The sequence below is a fragment of the Lytechinus variegatus genome, chromosome 3 (assembly GCF_018143015.1).
Source record: "Lytechinus variegatus isolate NC3 chromosome 3, Lvar_3.0, whole genome shotgun sequence".
Taxonomy (NCBI): domain Eukaryota; kingdom Metazoa; phylum Echinodermata; class Echinoidea; order Temnopleuroida; family Toxopneustidae; genus Lytechinus; species Lytechinus variegatus.
The window spans coordinates 58950778-58969706 of record NC_054742.1 but is presented as its reverse complement, the minus strand read 5'-3'; the positions used below and the strand labels follow the sequence as shown (position 1 = coordinate 58969706).

General features: G+C 38.4%; 1 protein-coding gene and 2 non-coding genes across 3 annotated transcripts; all 3 read left to right on the top strand.

Moving 5' to 3' along the window:
- The first annotated feature begins 1509 nt into the window (after window positions 1-1509).
- On the top strand, window positions 1510-1580 carry TRNAG-GCC. Its single transcript has one exon. It is a non-coding gene; the product is annotated as a tRNA-Gly (tRNA).
- Window positions 1581-2735: 1155 nt separating this feature from the next.
- On the top strand, window positions 2736-2805 carry TRNAG-GCC. Its single transcript has one exon. It is a non-coding gene; the product is annotated as a tRNA-Gly (tRNA).
- Window positions 2806-7587: 4782 nt separating this feature from the next.
- LOC121411499 lies at window positions 7588-16536 on the top strand. The gene is made up of 7 exons (XM_041604264.1): window positions 7588-7753; window positions 9457-9630; window positions 9870-9926; window positions 10308-10497; window positions 11574-11752; window positions 12455-12515; window positions 12970-16536. Exons 2-7 carry the CDS (start codon window positions 9457-9459, stop codon window positions 14730-14732), a joined length of 2424 nt encoding a protein of 807 aa, XP_041460198.1. The 5' UTR covers window positions 7588-7753; the 3' UTR covers window positions 14733-16536.
- Window positions 16537-18929: the final 2393 nt, after the last annotated feature.

Below are 18929 nucleotides of genomic sequence, written 5' to 3'. Positions count from 1 at the left end.
ACATCAATTAAATATCTGCACATTTATTTTCTTCCCTTGTATACAATAAAGAAGTCACCGACTACACAGATTAACAGTCGTTCTCGGTCCCTCTTTTCCTTCAAAGCTTTAACTTGCTTTCCACATTTCTTACACGCATGTTAAACGAAAGGCATTCTATTGTATTTGTGTGAATATCGCCCATTTTTGCAGTGGTATACTCCTATTATTCTCAGGGAGTTATTCAGATTTCCCGCCATTGTGCGCTCGTGTCGCCTCAGTGCTCATTACGTAATCGCCAAGTCCAGTGCCAGTCGTGAGTGCACCACTGAATTTTCAAGTTCAGAGAACAGCCGGATTTCGCCGATTTTTTTTTTTTAACTTTTTGTAAATCTGTAATCAATACTTGTATATGACGACAATATTCTTAATCGAAAGCTATATAGGCGCGAATCTGCAAGCTGAAATATTTTTTGCACATTATATTGACCTGAAAAGGGAACATTTCAATTATTAAAGTACTATATAGGAAATCCTGAAGACGATAGGTATCTCATTAATCAAATAATACTTGCGCGATGCGCGAGTTGAAAATTGTTGATGAAATCCGAATAAAAAATTCAGCTTGCTCTTTGTGCTCACACTATTTTTGTATTTTTCATGATAAAGAAAACACTGCCCATCAGGTGTAAATACATGAAAAGTCCAAAAAATTTAATCAAACAAGAAATGCGAGCGCGAAGCGCGAGCCTGTATTTACTTTTGAAAAATCACAATAACGATAAAAGTATATATGCAATTTGACATTTATCTACAAAGACAATGTAGATCAAAGACATACGTACAAAAGCAAGAACAAAGTACATGGGGCAGTTGGAACAGCCCTGCGTGACCCGACAGTTTGTCATTTTCCTGACAGGCGTCAGTCCAACACCCCTGCACGACCCACAGGTTTACCTAATCAAAACCTCGTTTATCCCGCCCCCTTCTCTATCTGATTTTCTCCTTGCTTTTGTTATCCCTGTTTTCTTCCTCTAGCTTCTTTCTTTCTTTTTCTCTTTCTCTTCTCCCCTTTTTCTCTTTCATCTTTCTCCCTTTTTTCCCCTCTCGCCCCTTTCTTCATTTGGCCGACGGCAACGCAGATTTATAACGGCGATTTCCAGAGTAATGGGGGGGGGGGGCAGAGATCGCAACCCTCAGCCTAAAAATATCAGCTTTTGGCTACCAAAAAAATTGGGCCCCTTCAAGATTTTTGCCTCCTGAAACCAAATGTTCCAGCTCACCGCCACCCCTGCCCCTCCCCTTTCCCGATATAGCAGGGCTCGGTCACTCTGGTCCCTCGCTAATATGCCCCCCACACGTTTCAGGACCGGTTAAAGATGCCCAAGGGGAGGCTAAAAGAGAACAGTATGTTGCTATGTCAGTCCAGGAATTTTCTTCTTTTAGGCATACCTGAAGCCGAACCCCCCCCCCTTCGCTTGCCAAATAAAAAGAACTCAAGACAAAACGAAATTGCAACAAGACATGTTAGCACTGGTGGTTCAGTGGTAGAATTCTCGCCTGCCACGCGAGTGGCCCGGGTTCGATTCCCGGCCAGTGCAATTTTTTGTCTAGAAGTTCATAAGGTAGTATATTTATTGTCCAAATAAATGATGATGACGAATGATGGTCATAATTATAGAAAATTATGAGAAAGATAAATAATTACAAATACTACTACTATTATTATTATTCTCCCTCCCCCTTTCATCCTATGCTATTTACTACTATTACTTCTACTACTACTACTACTACTACTACTACTACTACTACTACTACTACTACTACTACTACTACTACTACTACTACTACTACTACTACTACTACTACTACTACTACTACTTTACTACTACTACTACTACTACTACTACTTTACTACTACTACTACTACTACTACTACTACTACTACTACTACTACCTCGTTTATCCCGTCCCCTTCTCTCTCTGATTTTTCTCTTTCTTTTTGTTTTAATTTTTCCTTTCCTTTTTTTTTATTAATTTGTAATTTCTTCCTCTAGCTTTTTTTCTTTCTTTTTCTCTTTCTCTTCTTCCTTTTTCTCTTTCCTCTTACCCCTTCCTTTTTCCCCTCTCCCCTTTTCTTAATTTTCCCGACGGCAACCCTGATTTATACCGCGATATCGAGAGTAATGGGGGGGGGAGGTAAATCACAACCAACACCCCACTTTAGTGGTGGGCCATGAGACTGCCCCCCCCCCCCCCCCCCCCGCTTAAAAAATCAGCTTTTGGCTACCAAAAATTGTGCCCCTTAAATTTTTTTACCTCATGAAACCAAATGTTCCGGCTCAACTCCACCCCTTCCCCAATAGCAAATCGGGTTCGGTCACTCAAAGGATCGTTTCATCAACATATTTTGTCCGACAAGCTGTCAGATCTCACAACTTTCCTGATTCTGATTGGCTGACAGGTACTGTTGCTATGGTAATTGTCGGATAAAACAAGACTTGTCGAATAAAATCCTTTCATGAAACGCTCCCCTGGTCCCTCGCTAATATGCCCCCACACTTTTCAGTACCCTAGGGGAGGCTAAACGAGAACAGTATGTTGCTATGTCAGTCCAGGAATTGTCTTCTTTTAGGCATAGCCGAACCCTGCACCCCCTTCCCTCGCTTGCCAAATAAAAAGAACTCAAAACAAAATTGTCGAACAGACCATTTTTTTTCAATATGCGGCCTACGTTCCGAGAATATGTCATGAAAGCACTGGTGGTTCAGTGGTAGAATTCTCGCCTGCCACGCGGGTGGCCCGGGTTCGATTCCGGCCAGTGCAATTTTTTGTCTAAAGAAGTTCACAAGGTAGTATTGTCCAAATGAATAAATGGTATTGAACATACAAAACATAGTATAGACAACAGTCACATTTACAAAAGTCACATACTAACAAGTTCTACTGAAACATCAAGAAGTTGGACCACTTAAAGTGGAAAAGGGGATGCTTCGGAGAATACCGTCATATTCATTTTGCTTCTTGGCAAATAATTATTCATGAATCAAGTCCATTTCTTTTTATTGTGATTAATTATCAAGACTATTGTAATTGAACTAATTTATTTCATTTCATTTTTTAGTTTTTGAAGCATTTCTCAAAAACAAAAATCTGGAAAGAAAATACAGATCTAAAATTTTATATCAAGATAATTATTATTATGTATGAGTAACCGATGATGACGACGATACAGCAATGATGGTCGTAATTATAGAAAATGATAAGAAAGATAAATAATTATATAATTATCAATACTGCTACTATTATTTTTCTATTCTCCCCTTTCCCTCCTCATCCTATGCTATATACTACTACTACTACTACTACTACTACTACTACTACTACTACTACTACTACTACTACTACTACTACTACTACTACTACTACTGCTATTGCTACTACTACTATACTATACTACTACTGCTGCTACTAGTACTACTAGTACTACTAGTACTACCATATACTACTACTACTACTACTACTACTACTACTACTACTACTACTACTACTACTACTATTACTACTACTACTACTACTACTACTTCTAATACTACTACTACTACTTCTAATACTACTACTACTACCACTTCTACTATACTACTACTACTACTACTACTACTATACTACTACTACAACTACTGCTACTACTACTACTTCTAACTACTACTACTACTATACTACTACTACTTCTACTACTACTACTACTACTACTACTACTACTACTACTACTCTACTGCTGCTATACTAGTACTACTATTACTACTACTAGCTACTGCTACTACTACTACTACTACTACTACTACTACTACTACAACTACTACTACTACTACTACTACTACTACTACTATACTACTACTACAACTACTGCTACTACTACTACTTCTAACTACTACTACTACTATACTACTACTACTTCTACTACTACTACTACTACTACTACTACTACTGCTGCTGCTGCTATACTAGTAGTACTACTACTACTACTACTACTACTATACGTACTTCTAACTACCACTACTACTACTACACTACTAATACTACTACTAATAATAATAATACTAATGCTACTACTACTATTACTACTACTAGCTACTGCTACTATACTACTACTACTTCTACTACTACTACTACTACTACTACTACTACTACAACAACTACTACTACTACTACTACTATACTACTACTACTACTACAACTACTGCTACTACTACTACTTCTAACTACTACTACTACTATACTACTACTACTTCTACTACTACTACTACTACTACTGCTGCTATACTAGTACTACTACTATACTACTACTACACTACTAATACTACTACTAATAATAATAATACTAATGCTACTACTACTATTACTACTACTAGCTACTGCTACTACTACTTCTACTACTTCTACTACTACTACTACTACTACTACTACTACTACTACTACTACTACTACAACTACTACTACTACTACTGCTACTACTACTAGTACTACTACTACGCAAGGGCGCCGGAAGCGGGGGGGGCAGGGGGGGCACTTGCCCCCCAAAGAAAATTTGGGGGGGGGGCAAAACGAAATTTTGCCCCCCCCCCAATGTGCCCCCCTAAAAGTAGAAAAATGATATTTTTTAAGGACAAAGGTAAACGATGAAGGCACTTTTCTGCCTAAGAATTGTCATTTCTTTTGTCAAAAATGAAAAAATTTCGCCCCTGACGGGGCAATTACACATCTTAAGCCTTGCGTCTTTTGACGAACATGTCCCTCTGTGAAACATACCTTTGATAAGCCCCTTTTCTATCTTATTACAGTGTGATAACGTTTAACTTTTAAACCCCCATTCCACAGAGAACAAGACCGCTGGAAGACCTTTGAAAGACCATGAATTTTGGTTGATCTTTCAGAGGTCTCTCAATGAACCTACAATGGTTTTTGAGGTCTTACACGAGTCCTTACCAATCTTTCAGTGGTCTTCGTGGTCTTCATGGGCTCCAAAACTTTTTGAAACGGTTCAAAACAGTCTTACAACGATCTTACAGGAAAATTGTCTTTCAGTGGTCTTTCAGCAGTCTTTCAGCGGTCTTTCGATGAACTTTCAAAGGTCTTCATAGTCTTTCATTGATCTTTCGGCAGTCTCTCAAGATTTTGCGGAGATCATAGACTCATGAGAGATTATTGAAAGATAATTGAAAGACCAGGCAAAGTCCATGGAAAGAATTCTGAAAGATCACTTATTGCATAAGAGATCTCTGAAAGACCATTGAAAGATCTCGAGAGGACTAGTCTAAGACCAGTACGACAAAAAATATCCATCAGTCTTTCAGAGTTCTTTGAGGGGTCTTTCTGAGCCATTCCACAGAGATGACAAATTTCATTGATCTTGAAAACCGCTGTAAGACCTCACCAATTTTAAGTCTTTCAGTGGTCTTTCAATTGTCTCCTTTCTGTGGAATGGGGACCTATTAATGAATACTTTTCAGACTAAAAAAATTGCATGCTGGCTGTGTCGGCTAACAAACGCGCGGTCGCCCAGAAACGCTCAGAACGGGGTGGTGTTTCATCAATATTTTCGTCCGACAAGTTGTAAGATCTGACAACTTTCCTGTATTCTGATTGGTTGAGAAGCATTGTTACCATAGTAACTGTCGGATAAAACAGGACTTGTTGGATAAAACGTCCTACAAGTCCTTTCATGAAACGTTCCCCGGACCCGATCATGCCGATCATGCCGATATCACGCAAGGCGTGAACGCTAGTTACTCGAGCAACATATGGAATCTGAAAATAGCTGTAAAACCGAAAAGTTTAAAGACTTATAGAGGATTGAGTAGTTGCTTATTGGATAAATGAGAAGATGCTAGCTTGAGTCGGCGAATGGAGTGCAGAGCAGGAGTACCCATCTATCAACTAATCAAGCCTCTTCTTCAACCTTTTCTGGTTTACTGTCTTTATCAGGACTACGCTCGTTTGAACAAAAAATTACTCGACTATCAACTGTCTACTTCCTCCTATCAATTTCACTTCTTCCTATATCCACTTTTTTTTTTCGAAAACTCCACATGGTGTACCGTCAACCACATCCGCTGTTGGAATGTAATTGTTTTCTTCTAAATAATGTTACATAATGTACATTATGAACTGCCGTAGTTTGTTAGTTCATGATTATTTACAAATGAATATTTCCTGGAATTCGATATTCATCATTTCCTAGTTATGGTCACATTTTCCCCAGAAAATATGTAAAGAAAAAAGAAGATTTTGAAGGGGTCATCCAAAAGTGCTTCCCAGCCATACAAAACATGCCAAAGGAAACACATAAATCGAGTAATGTTTTAAATTTTCAGAAAAGTTTTAAATTGTTAGACAATAATTAAGCAGGTCATATTTCTTTTTCCTCCAGTTACAAAATATGAAACGTTTTGCCTATGCATGGATAATCAGGGACTCTCTCCAATGGTGAGGTCAGAAATTTTTGAAATAGAATGGGGATTTAAGCGGTTATCGTCGTCTGCCACATCAGAACAGTATGACATTCTGAATTTAAAAATACATTCATTAGAATGTGTTTTGTTTCTGTTGTTACGCTTCTTCTGCTTAATACACTCCTTGAAACTTATGATAATTGTGCTCTCTCGCGTCGTCCGTGTGTGTAAATGTACATAAATAAATATTTCTGAAAGGATATTGCATGAAAAATGTAATTTCTGGTATTTTGAGTCAATATAAGCGTATTACGTAATTTAATTGATCAGACACGAAAACCACATTCCGAATTAAGCGATCGTTTTGCGCGTAGATTTCATAGGTTCTCATAAACACTGAGTATAGTCTTTCGTAGTGAATTCTATGTTAAATTTTCAAGAAATTTATTTTTGAATTCTCTCAGAAACGTAACTTTTAAACTCCATTTTTACACAAAGTCCTTACCGTGGAGGGGGGGTCCAACGCCCTCTCCCGCTCGATCGCTTCGGTATCTCACGCTGTCAAAAATATTTTGCCCCCTTCGGGATTTTGCCCCCCCCCCCAAATCTGAAAGTGTTCCGGCGCGCCTGCTACTACACTACTACTACGTTACTACTACCACCCAGCTATACGTCTTGTATTTGATTTATTAAAATAGTGACCACTACTACCGCTTTAGGCTTGGCCTACTCGCCTCCCGGAGGCTACTTCCAGTATAGTAGTACACTCCAACCCTTTACACTCCAAATGTCCCATTCATTATAGACTTGTATACATGCCTATTTACTTCTCGTAGGCCATGCCCCTTATCTTAATTGAGTCATGTGAATATATAGGGTAGTTGAGAATTTTTTGTCATTTTTCTTTCTTCTAAGTGCCCTTTTCGAAAGAGGAGTGCCCCCCCCCCCCCCCACAACTTCTCTCCGGCCGCGCCGGGTTGGGATATCTTATGAGCTTATTAAAAAAATACCATGGCAACTAAACGCGTACAGTCGCTGTATGTGTGCGATTTGCGAACTACTGGCGCTGGATATGATGCATATACGCTGCCGGTCGTATATCTGCGCGGGCCGGCCCGGGCGCCACATCACACCACGTCCACCAGCACTAGCGTCAGTTTTTTATTAGAAAAGGTGACGGGCGACTTTTCAATTTTTGCTGGGAAATTCTTAAATTACATCGTCGTGACATCCACGGCAGGAGACGGAGCTAACTAGATACCGTAACTAAAGCCTTTGGCAAATGTTGGAATACAGCCATTTTAAACACAGAGCCGGCCAAGGTAAGAAAAGCAGCCAGATAAGCTGTGTAACGTTAGAGAAAATTGTTGTATAAATCTTGGTGCTTGGGTTGGGATTTGATTGGACAGCTTCGGCCTACGACAAGGTACGGCTACATGTATGATGGGGTGTCCAAACTTCGCGCACTTTTCCAAAATATTCATCAGGCTTAATTTTGTCCACAAATTATTCATAATTTATACAAAACCAATTCAAGAAATAGTAACCACATTGACGGCAAGATCGTAAACTATAAAATCATGGACGAAAATGTAAAGTAGGTCACTGGGTTTCGCCGGTATCGCGATCTCAAAATTCTATTCCGATCGGCGAATGCGGGCTGTGCTGGAAAACCGTTCAGAAAAAGTGTGACCTAACTTTGCGCACCAAAGCTTTTGTGGAGATTTAAACAAAGACTCAAGCTCAAAAAGTGAAATATTTATATAAGATTGATGGCAAAATGCTATGGAATCGGTTAGTACCACATTTAACTCACATTTTTATGATTTCTGCTTGTAAAATGGTGATATCGTGATGCTTGTTGCTTTCTTCAAAACGGGCGCTAACGGTGACAAATTTGCCGATCTTTTGCCAATATTTTCATGAATACTGGACTAATCATAAAGAAACTTTCAGCGAAGGGTAATTTTAGGTCGCTTTTCACATTGATGATGTCAGATTTTAAGGATATTGGCTAGTTTTGGAGATAATGACCGTCCGCGAAGTTTGGACACGCGCGAAGTTTGGACTCACTGCCATACGGTACCGGTACCGTAACGGACCGCAGCCAGACGCCGAGGCCGAGGTAGGCAGCTAGCAGCCGTCTGTTTCGAGGAGGTTTTTAGCATTATTCATTATTTTTCAAATTTCTCCTCGTACACAGACGGCTCGCTATATCGTGCAGCCACCATTAGGGGGTTAACAATGCAAAATCCCCCCAATGGATTTTTGAATTTTGTCTTTATTTCATAAAAATATAGAAAAGAGCTTGTCCAAAATAAAGTCAAGATCCTACCGTATTACTATTAACGTTAGGCCTTGTTCTTTTTTCATTTTATTATATGAAATTAGGTTTATTCAATTTTTTTCCTCCAAGAACTAGAAAAATTGTATTGACAACTGATTTAGTCATATAGTGCATTAGATATTTATTGATGCAACTTATTTCATATAAGGGAGACATAATATTCACACAAGTATGAAATGATGAAAAAATTATGTTCTCATGTAATAACATTATGTAAGAAAACCTAATGATTATTCATGACGACTGTTTTCACAAAATATTGCTAAACTTTAAAATTCAACAACTTTATTATCCGATTTTGATGAAATTTTCAGCGTTTTGCTCCGTGAATTCTACTCTATGTATTTAGATATAAACATGTTCAGCCCGGACCATCCCTTTAACAATTTCTGACATTCTATGAGGTGAGTGGAGCCAACATAGTCATAGTTCAGCAGATCAACCAATGTACAGAGACTGAAGTTTTTGGTCTACTAATATATAATCAACTAGATTTCAAAAGAAATTAGGCAAAAATTATCCAAACATTTCCATTCTTATTTTGGCACACGTGTGTCCATAACCTTGTACCGGTACATTGGATAATTGGGTAATGTATTTGTGTTGGTCTGTGGCTATTAGAACCCAAAAGATACAGAATACCATATTCATTCAACCTTTAAAAATGTCTTCTTTCAGATGGCGCAAAAGCTCCTATGTTGTACAGACAACCTTCTTCTGTTACCAGTATGCGGGGTGTTCATGACTCTACTTGGCCTGGTCCTACTGATCATCTATCTCGTTGCAAGAGGCATAACATCATCGCTCTATCTCGTGGATGCCCCAATACCAGCATACCTGACTGCACTTCTAGTGAGTATAAAGTGTCATGATTATTGGTCACAAGTCACATCACCTTCACACCTAATTATGTTTATTTGTTGAAATGACAGACATCTGATTCAAGTTCTGTGTCATTGTCAAAGATCATAGCAAGAAATGGGAGAAGTTATGTCTCGTATTGACTTAATGAATTGACTGATCAAAATAGATTTAGGATTGATAATCATTTGATGTTCTCGAAAAGATTGTTTATCTTTCTTTTTTTTCAGACTATTGCCATCGGTGTTTTCTTAATAATTCTATTAAAGAAGAGGCATGTCATTTTGGTGAGTATTGATAAAGGGATGAAATAATTGAAGTGTTTGCGAATTTAAATTTGACTTGATATGAGGAATGTGGTGAGCATAATTGATTGCTCAGAGCTTTTCTTGAGTCACATGCTTTGTTTTAAATTGTATTTAATTTATATTTTCTCAATTCTAATAAGGCAATAATTTTACTGTAAACAGATAAACTTTGTTACTTTTCAATGATCATACCTTTCGCAAATGTAAAAGTATTTTAATATTGTGAGTCCTATTTCTATGTAGCCTTATTTCTGTGTATAGAACCATGTGAAATATTTCAATATTGTGCATCCCCATTTCTGTGTACACGTTTGAAATTGATTCATCTCTCCATCTCTTTTTGATCTACGACTATAATAGGTATGCCTGACGATATTGGCTAGTGTGATTGACCTGATAGTGTGTATCGTCCACACCATCACTGCTGCTCTGGTTTCCATCCCGTTCCTTGGAAGCTTCTCGGTCTGTGTCCTGAGAGCGACTAGCTCCGAATGCCAGTGTTATATTCTAGGGGATGGCAGTACCAATAGCACTGTCATTGTACCTGGAGGTAGGTCAAAGGATGTATTGATTGGTCCAAATCGGATCACATGATATTCAGCGAATTGCACTATGGCATCCAAAATGCACTATCCTGCACTCTGATGTGCAGGATAGTGCGAGGTCTGGAATAATCTATAATTATCTAGAATTTAGATCGAAATAGCATTCGGGCAACTCAGTAACTTGTGGGAGGGAGGTTGTATAAAACATGCAATGCACGCATTCTTGTGCACAGAGGTCCTTAATGAACTCTGTGCTTGACTCGCCCAATGGATATACCGCACTCGGTCCTGCGGACCTCGATGCGGTATATCCATTGGCTCTTCTCGCACATCGTTCATCATTTGGCCCTGCATGCATGCGCTTACATGGATTATTTGTATAATATACACTTGGTCTTATCACATAGTCCAATTCCACAAGAGCTAAACCAAGTGAAAGTTATTCTTCTATTTCATTCTTCAATAAATCCAATAGTGCAAACTTTTTAATCCTTGATGGCATTCCAGTTAGGGTACTTCCAGTTCATCTAAAAGATTTGGTAAATTGCCGATTGGTCTATACTCGCTTCATCTACTTTCAGTTTCATCTCCTCCCACATGGTTTAATCCTATTTTATATACATCTAGGGAGGTGTTTCACAAAGATTTAAGTATCACTTAAGAGTCGCACTTAAATGCTGACACGTATGTCATTCCATGCCCAATCTTATTTATACGCAGTAGCGGGCATCCTCTTTGCATGTTCTGACCAATGCGGTCGTTCCTTTTATAATGCCACAACTAGGCATTTAAGTGCAACTCTAAGTCATACTTAAAACTTTGTGAAACACCCCCAGTTCTAACATTTTATCTGATTGTCATTTAGCCTGTTTTGTCTAATTTTCAGTTAGGCTATACTCAATTCGTATAAAATCAATCTGGTCTAACAATACTTAGACTAAGTGATTAGATGAACTGTTTATGAACCCAGTTCACATTTGACAAAGAAGTAAATGAAGCACCATAGATGGCAGAAATGGCATGTCATGCAAAAATTGGCAACCTCAACGAAATATGGTAATTTATCCTTGTCACTTTCCAGATGAAACTAAGCACTATACCTTCCAAGATGTGAAAAGTTGTGGCTCTATCGAGGTCACTTTGAGGGACTTCCTGTATACCCTATCCATTGTGTACAGCTTTGGTGCCATTGGTTGTTTGGTCTCTGCCATCCTTTCAACACTAATACTATGCAGCAATAGAAGGTCTAGCAAAGATGAGGTGAGTCAATAGTGGGGTGTGTTTATTCTTCTCTGGATATGTTGCACTCTAATGGTTCTGACTCATGTCTTTCAACCAGAGGGTTGTAGGTTAAAATCCCTGTTATTGCATGTTTTCCTTCAGCAAGAAAATCTCCCACATTGTGCTGCACTCAACACAGGTGAGGTGACTGTGTATCTGACAGGATTAATTCCTTGTATGCACTGAGTGTTGTAAATGGCAGCTCGAGCTAAGGCTGGGGTAATAATAATAGTGCACCTCAGAATAGATTATATCTAGAAAGATGTCCATTATTATTACTGCTAAGTTTGAAGAAAAAAAACACACATCTAGTTTAGAGTTCAGTTCATAGGGCTACTGGCTACTGTTTAGCTATATCTGGCATAAGGAAGTTTAAATTTGTTGATTGGTCTATGCTCTTTTAGAGTTCTATCCGTTTGGTCTCATCCCACATGGTCTAATCCTACTTCTCTTTCGACCAGTTCATCTACAAACTATTAGGCCTATTTACCATATGGCAAGTGATAAGCACAACACCTGGATCCATTTCATAAAGACTTACAATTATGGTAACTTTGCCATAACAGCAATAGCATAATAGCATAGTTGCAATGATGGCAAAGTTACCATGCTTTAATTATTCAATTGTGGACTTTAGTTTCCTGCTTTATATGTTGTTTTGCCTATTTTTTTTAAATTCAGGTTGAAGAGGAAGTTCTTCCTTCAAGAGAAAGAAGCAATCAACAAACAAACCAACATGAAGGTAATTGAATTTAATTCAACCTTCGCTCCAAGCCTTTATACTTTTACGTTATGCAGCACTCGTTTATACTCTTTATTCATTTCCCATCATTTACAAAGAACTTTGAGACTGAACTTGCTTATGGCTAGCTTTTTTATATTTTTTAACCCTCATAATACTAGGGTGCTTTAGTCTTGTCACTCCAAGGGGAGGGGGGGGTATGATTGAAAACTATTTTTGACAGTGACACTTTATAGATATGACTATCAATTTCATAAAACAGATAGCCAGTAATTTTATTTCATGTCTGGTTTGAGCGGAGGCATGGATGGATAAGAATCAAACTCATGTGTATAGTGAGAAAGTGTTGTTTTGGAATGCAAAGCCAGTAGTTCTGTCCTATTGGCATTTGTCTAACAGGCATATTTGCTGTATTGTAACTCGTTACTTTTTCATCTTATTTTTTCCCAAACAGAAGAATCTCGAGGAAGAAGCAGTACTGCTCAAAGACCTTTGGAGGAAGCAACCAGCCAAGGGACACCTGTACAGTCTGGATCAGGAAATGAAGCCTTGTTGACTCACCAGGGTGCCAGGTCTCAGAACTCTGTAGGAAGAACACCTGAAAGACCAGTGAGAAGAGCAGCAAGTGTAGGAAGATCTCCTGAAAGACCAGTGAGAAGAACAGCTAGTGTGAACTCTCCAACACGTGGTGTAACCATACATGAAGCAGTTACGCCAAGCAGCCGTGCGGGATCTGCTCTACGCATCCATACTCTTGGTCCAGCGAGTGGGGAAAGTGGTGCGAGACAGAGACCAAGACCTCCTCTCCTGGTCCGCAGTGGCTACCTTCAGAGTCACGTCAATGGGCCCAGAATACCAGTCTATACGGTCCATGGGTCCAATGAGTCCTACATATCCCTCGTAGACCTACCTAAACTGCAGCTGCCTGCGCTTAGTCAGGTTCCAGCCTATGTTCGAGAACTACCAGGTCTTCCTAATTATGAGCCCCCACCATACAGCCCCACTGCAGAAATACCAGAGAGACCCGACTCTGGGGGGCAAACAATCCCTTCACCTCCAGTACGACAATGTTTGTTTGGAGAAGATGCTAACTCAGAACAAAATGAATTCCAGGAATTAGAGCTTCAAGCACCAATGGCAACTGACCCCTTTAGAGCAAGAGAAGAACTAGGAGATTCTGCAGATGAACAGATACCGCTAGAAACGGATGTTTCATTGGAAACTTCAAACCCACCTAATTGTGTCGTGCAAGAGAATAACATTGATCCAGACCCTCTTGTATCAGAAGAAACTAATGATGCAATCCTAAACCTTGCCATTCCGGAGACTAATGAAAATAGCATGGATGCAGGAATTGCCAATCCAGTGTTTGAGGGGGAGGAAACAGATATTGTGGAAGACATTAATCAGCCACCGGATATTCTGATGGAGGCTATCGAATCAGCAAGGTCAAGCTTGAATACATCCACAAATATTCAAGATGCTTCTGTAAATTCCACACCACAGGACTCCAGAAGGACGGCATCTACGGTCCGAGTTTCAGGGTTGATCTCTAATGAGAGTTCTACTGACTCCCAGGCAGAGGTAACATTAAGAACTTCAGAAATCAAACAGGATACAAGGCAGAATCCTCAAAATGATATGAATCGCCCAAAGAGATCGACACGATTGCAGCATCAAACCACAAATCCCCAAGAACATTCTCTTGAGCCTTTGCAGAGACATAAAGGTCTTGCAAGTGATCAAACAAGGGGAAAAAGTTTGAAAACCCTTCCTATCAATATCAGTCCAGACGCTAGATCCAGGGAAGTTAGGAGAAGTAGAAGTTTGTGTGCTTCAAGGAATCCAGGGCCTGATCGTCCGCTTCAGGAGATTCAGTCCTCATCAAATAAAGGCAAAAGACGTTCTGAAACCTACGGTAGAAAGAGAAATGTGGAGAATGGTGCTAGGAGAAAGGATTACTGGCATGTGGGTGAAGAAAGAAGTAGTGGTTTGCGATATAAGCCCACCACATCAGAAATCAAACTCATTCCTGAAATAGCCCTACAGAGAAGCTATGATTACGTCAGGTCAAGACGGCCTAACGTATCAAGTGGTGAAAATGACATCAGTATTGTGGAAGAGGCAAGTTCTCTTTCAGCCAAACACTCTTCAAAAAAGAGGAAGAAACCAAAGGAATCAAGAAGGACTGATACACAAGCTGAGAGTAGAATTTAAAGAAGATAAACAAATTGTACAGCTAGTAATGGTGCTAAACAAAAGAGTTACAGGCATGTGCCTGACGAAAACAAAATGTCAGATTTTGACTTTATTTTCTCCAAATTGCATTCCTCAACGTTGTTTTGTAACACAAAGATTTAGACAAGTATGTCCAAATAGTAATATATGAACAGTATTTTTTTTCATGTTACATTTATTTTGGACAACAAAATTATGGACATGCATGTATAAAGTGCAGTATATTTACATTATTGTTTTTACATCCAAAGCACCCCTCCCCCCAAAACATGACATAATGGTGCATGTTAAATTATTGAACCCCCAATGCCTGCCTTGTTTCAGAACTGCCACTCTACTATTCCAATTGAATTATAACAGTCAATGGCCTGTATTCAAAGTCTGGTTTAAATTACACCATATGTCTAGCTCTGTGCTTAAATTATGGAAGCCAAAATCATCAAAATGTTTCTGACTTTGTAAATATATGTTTACTGTACTCTTTCCTAATTCGTTTATGGTGAACACAACACTCTTATTTCCAGACAGTTCAGAATGAACTGAGCGCGTCATGGTCTAATGGTTTTGATTCTCGACTTTCAAACAGAGGGTCATTGGTTTGAATCCTAGTCATGGCGTCTTTTCCTTCAGCAAGAAATTTATGCAGTGTGCTGCACTCGACCCAGGTGAGGTAAATGGGTACCGGCAGGAAGTAATTCCTCAAAAAGCTGTGCGCACCAGAATCAGTAGACTAGCTTACCCGGGGTAATATAAGAGCGCCTTGAGTACCTAGCAAGGTGGATACATGCGCTATACAAATCCTATATTATTATCATAATGATTTTTTTTTTGTCAAATGAGCTGATAAATCAGAGCTGTACTGTTAGAGATTTGTCTCAATTGGCTATCCATAGTTGAACCACAAATTTAGACCAGTTTTAATTAAAACCGAATACAGAAAATGGAGTCAAAACAGAATGCAAAGATGACCCAAGTGTTTATAACTTTAAATAAAAAAAAAAATTGCCGATTCGAATAGAAAACAAGCAATTGCTTAGAAATTAACAAAAATGAGCAGTTAGGGGTTTTCCAAGCAACATCTGTGTTGGAGATCTTCAACGTGATAATGTTTTTGCTTAGAATTCACAACTTCACAAGATTTATATAGATATACATTGATACAGTGACAATTTCACTCAATTTTTAAGCCTTTAATCCCTTGATATTCATTGTTCACTCCAATTACATTAGTTAAGCTCATGAGAAATATTCAGTTGCATGCAGAATTGTTCAAACCCTGTGGTACAATGAGTCTTTATTTTTGTAAAATTCTTATTTACAATTTTTATTCTTTATGGAATGAAATATTGTAAAATCAACCAAATCATACATCAAATTCAAGACAAGGCTATAGCCTTCAATTTAATCAGCATTAGTAATTATGTTCATTCATATTTGAACAAATATGGTCAGATATGGCAAATAAACGGTCATTTCATTTTGTAAATCATGTTAGACGTGTAATTTTCAGAGTGTAATTATATTTACCAATGACAATAGTCATTTTATTTGTTCACTGTATAAAATGCTGCATCAATATTTGGTCACCTTGATGAAAAAGAGGCTCCTGTATACCGATATTTATATATTTATATTTGGTGTGTGTGTGTGTTTATATATGAAATAAAGCTTTTATTTTTGTAGACATTTAAACTGCACATTATACTATCATATGTATTTAGCACATCTACATTGTAATCAAGTTCAGCCGGTTTTTCTTTTATGTTTACTCAAAATTTGATACCAAAAAAAATAATAATAAAAAATAAATAAAGTGGGGTGAATAGGAATATTTCCGTCACATTTTGCCAGAAAAACTGATTGATTGTTACATCACAAATTGCAAATATGTTTGTCTCAACAAATATCCGTCCATGGTACCCAAGTATTGGCTTGTGAAGAATAATAGGCCCTGTTACTGAAAGCTTATTGATTGGTCATGCGGCTGTTGTCTACGATTGATTTTCATTGGCATGATCATTCGTAAAAATGAGCTTTTTGATCAATTGCTAAGCTTTTTGTTATGAGGCTGTTATGTATTTGATTTTTATATGAATTGTGTGACTGTTCCAGTGCAAGCAAGTAGGAACAGAATGAAAAATTGTTAATAAAATTTTTCCTGAAATGTTACCAAGATATCAGTATTCATTATGCTGCGGTATTGCATTTTCATTATGCAAGGATTGGGCAAGACAATAATAATGGTGGGGGGGGGGATGTTTTGTAATGTCAGCTTTTTGTATATAAAAAAAATAATCATGCAATGAAAATGAGAACAAAATGTGCCTTGTTTTTTTTTTTTTTTGTGTGTGTGTGTTTTTTTCTTATGTTGGATCATAACTCTCAATGGTTCAGTGGTCATGACATATTTCACAATTTTCTGGAGTTGAGATGTGCTTTCATTTGATATGAAAATATGGTACCTATTGGATCATTGGATTTATTCATTTTGACAGGAAATGAAATTTAAATCTAATTGCGACCCCTGTTCAAAAGTTAATACGACAACACTTGAGACAGTCATCCAAGTGAATGAATTGAATTAAATTGGATTCATTTGAATTCATTTGAATTGAAAATTTTTCTTAAGTAATACCAATTGAAATAATAATAAGAAATGAATACCTTTATGAATGCATGTCATCTCATCTCTTTGGAAAAGTCTAAAAATATACATTATGATCTGTAATGATTCGTAATCATTCTTGAATGAATGATCACGATTTGCCACTGTTGAATGTATGATGTACAAATAAGTCAGGTAGATACCGTATCTCTCTCACATACAGATACCCACTCAATACACAAATCATGACACATCCAGCCAAACCCTATATAAGCACACATGCATGTATATATATTCTAAAAACAAGGTAACCAGGTTCAAGGGTCATTCTGCAACTCATCAGCAACTCAATTTGTTTCACCATTTTCTAGGGTCACAGAGTAAGGGTCCTTTGAAGGTGAATGGGTACACAGGTTCATTTTTTCCCCCTATTTTAACCTTTTGCAAGTGACTGTACAGCCCTTACCTTTTATGCATGCACCAACGCCTTCAACATGTCCACTTCCCCATCAACTGCACGTCTTGCATTGCTCTTCTAATCATTGGGGGATCATGACAAAGAACATTGATCTCAAGCCGAATACGCCCCTGCAAGTCAACCAGTTCATGTGGTTGGGATGTGTGTACCTTCCTCTTGAGATATCCCCAGAGGACAAAGTCACAGGGTGTCGAGGGTGTCGAGTTAGGAAATCTTAAAGGCCATACAACCTCATGATCAAGGGCTCTACCAGCCTCTCACAGACTCACTCGAAGGCGGTGAGCTTGAGTACTATTCTGTACCCACCAAAGGTGCAGAATCATTCCTTGATCCTGTCTTTCAAAGGTTCCCTCAAGCTGGGGCACAACGTTGTCAATGGTCAAGTCTAAGATTAAGCCACTATTCAGGTTTCTGTTGAAAAAGAGTGGCCCAATTATTTGGCCACTCCCATACATGCTAGCCCACGCACTGCCATGTTTACACTGAAATTGAACCCTGGTGGCTGTCCTGCAACAGCATACTCCACAACAGTTTGGCTTCATCGCCAACTATGAAGTTTCCATAGAAATCCCTCAATCCTGCCCAGGAGCCACCTCGAAAGTTCATGCCTCGGCCTGTCAAATTCTCTACCCAGCAGCTGATGACGCTTGTGTGATTTGTAAGATCCAAGCGTGCAAGAAGGTGGAAAGTTTATTTCATTCCTAAACTCCAATACCTCGTACAGTCATTGAATGAGCCTCCAGTTGTCTCCTGACAAAGTCTAAGAACATCTTGCACTCAACTGCCTGCCAGAATTACCCTTGTTTCATACAATAGCCCAGATAGACTTTCTGGAGGATCTCTGTCTGTGAACTACAAACAAAATGCATCCCTTATATCCATTATACTACGGGTACAGTGATGACTTTGCTGCTAGAGCAATAGGACCTTAAATAACAATGTAGCATATCACCATTCTTTAAGAAGAATGTTGGTCATTCATGATGTTTCAGCTGAAAATTTACCCAGTTACACAAGAATAAAAAAATGTCAATCATTCAGAAGAAAACATAGCAATGTTAATCATTTTTTCATTCTCATTCAATGAAATGAC

Excerpts from the sequence above, each read along its gene's own strand:
- LOC121411499 (XM_041604264.1), top strand. The coding sequence starts at position 9,457 with ATGGCGCAAAAGCTCCTATGTTGTACAGACAACCTTCTTCTGTTACCA. Across the intron at positions 10,498-11,573 it reads CACTGTCATTGTACCTGGAG|ATGAAACTAAGCACTATACC; the intron begins GTAGGTCAAAGG and ends GTCACTTTCCAG. Across the intron at positions 11,753-12,454 it reads GAAGGTCTAGCAAAGATGAG|GTTGAAGAGGAAGTTCTTCC; the intron begins GTGAGTCAATAG and ends TTTTAAATTCAG.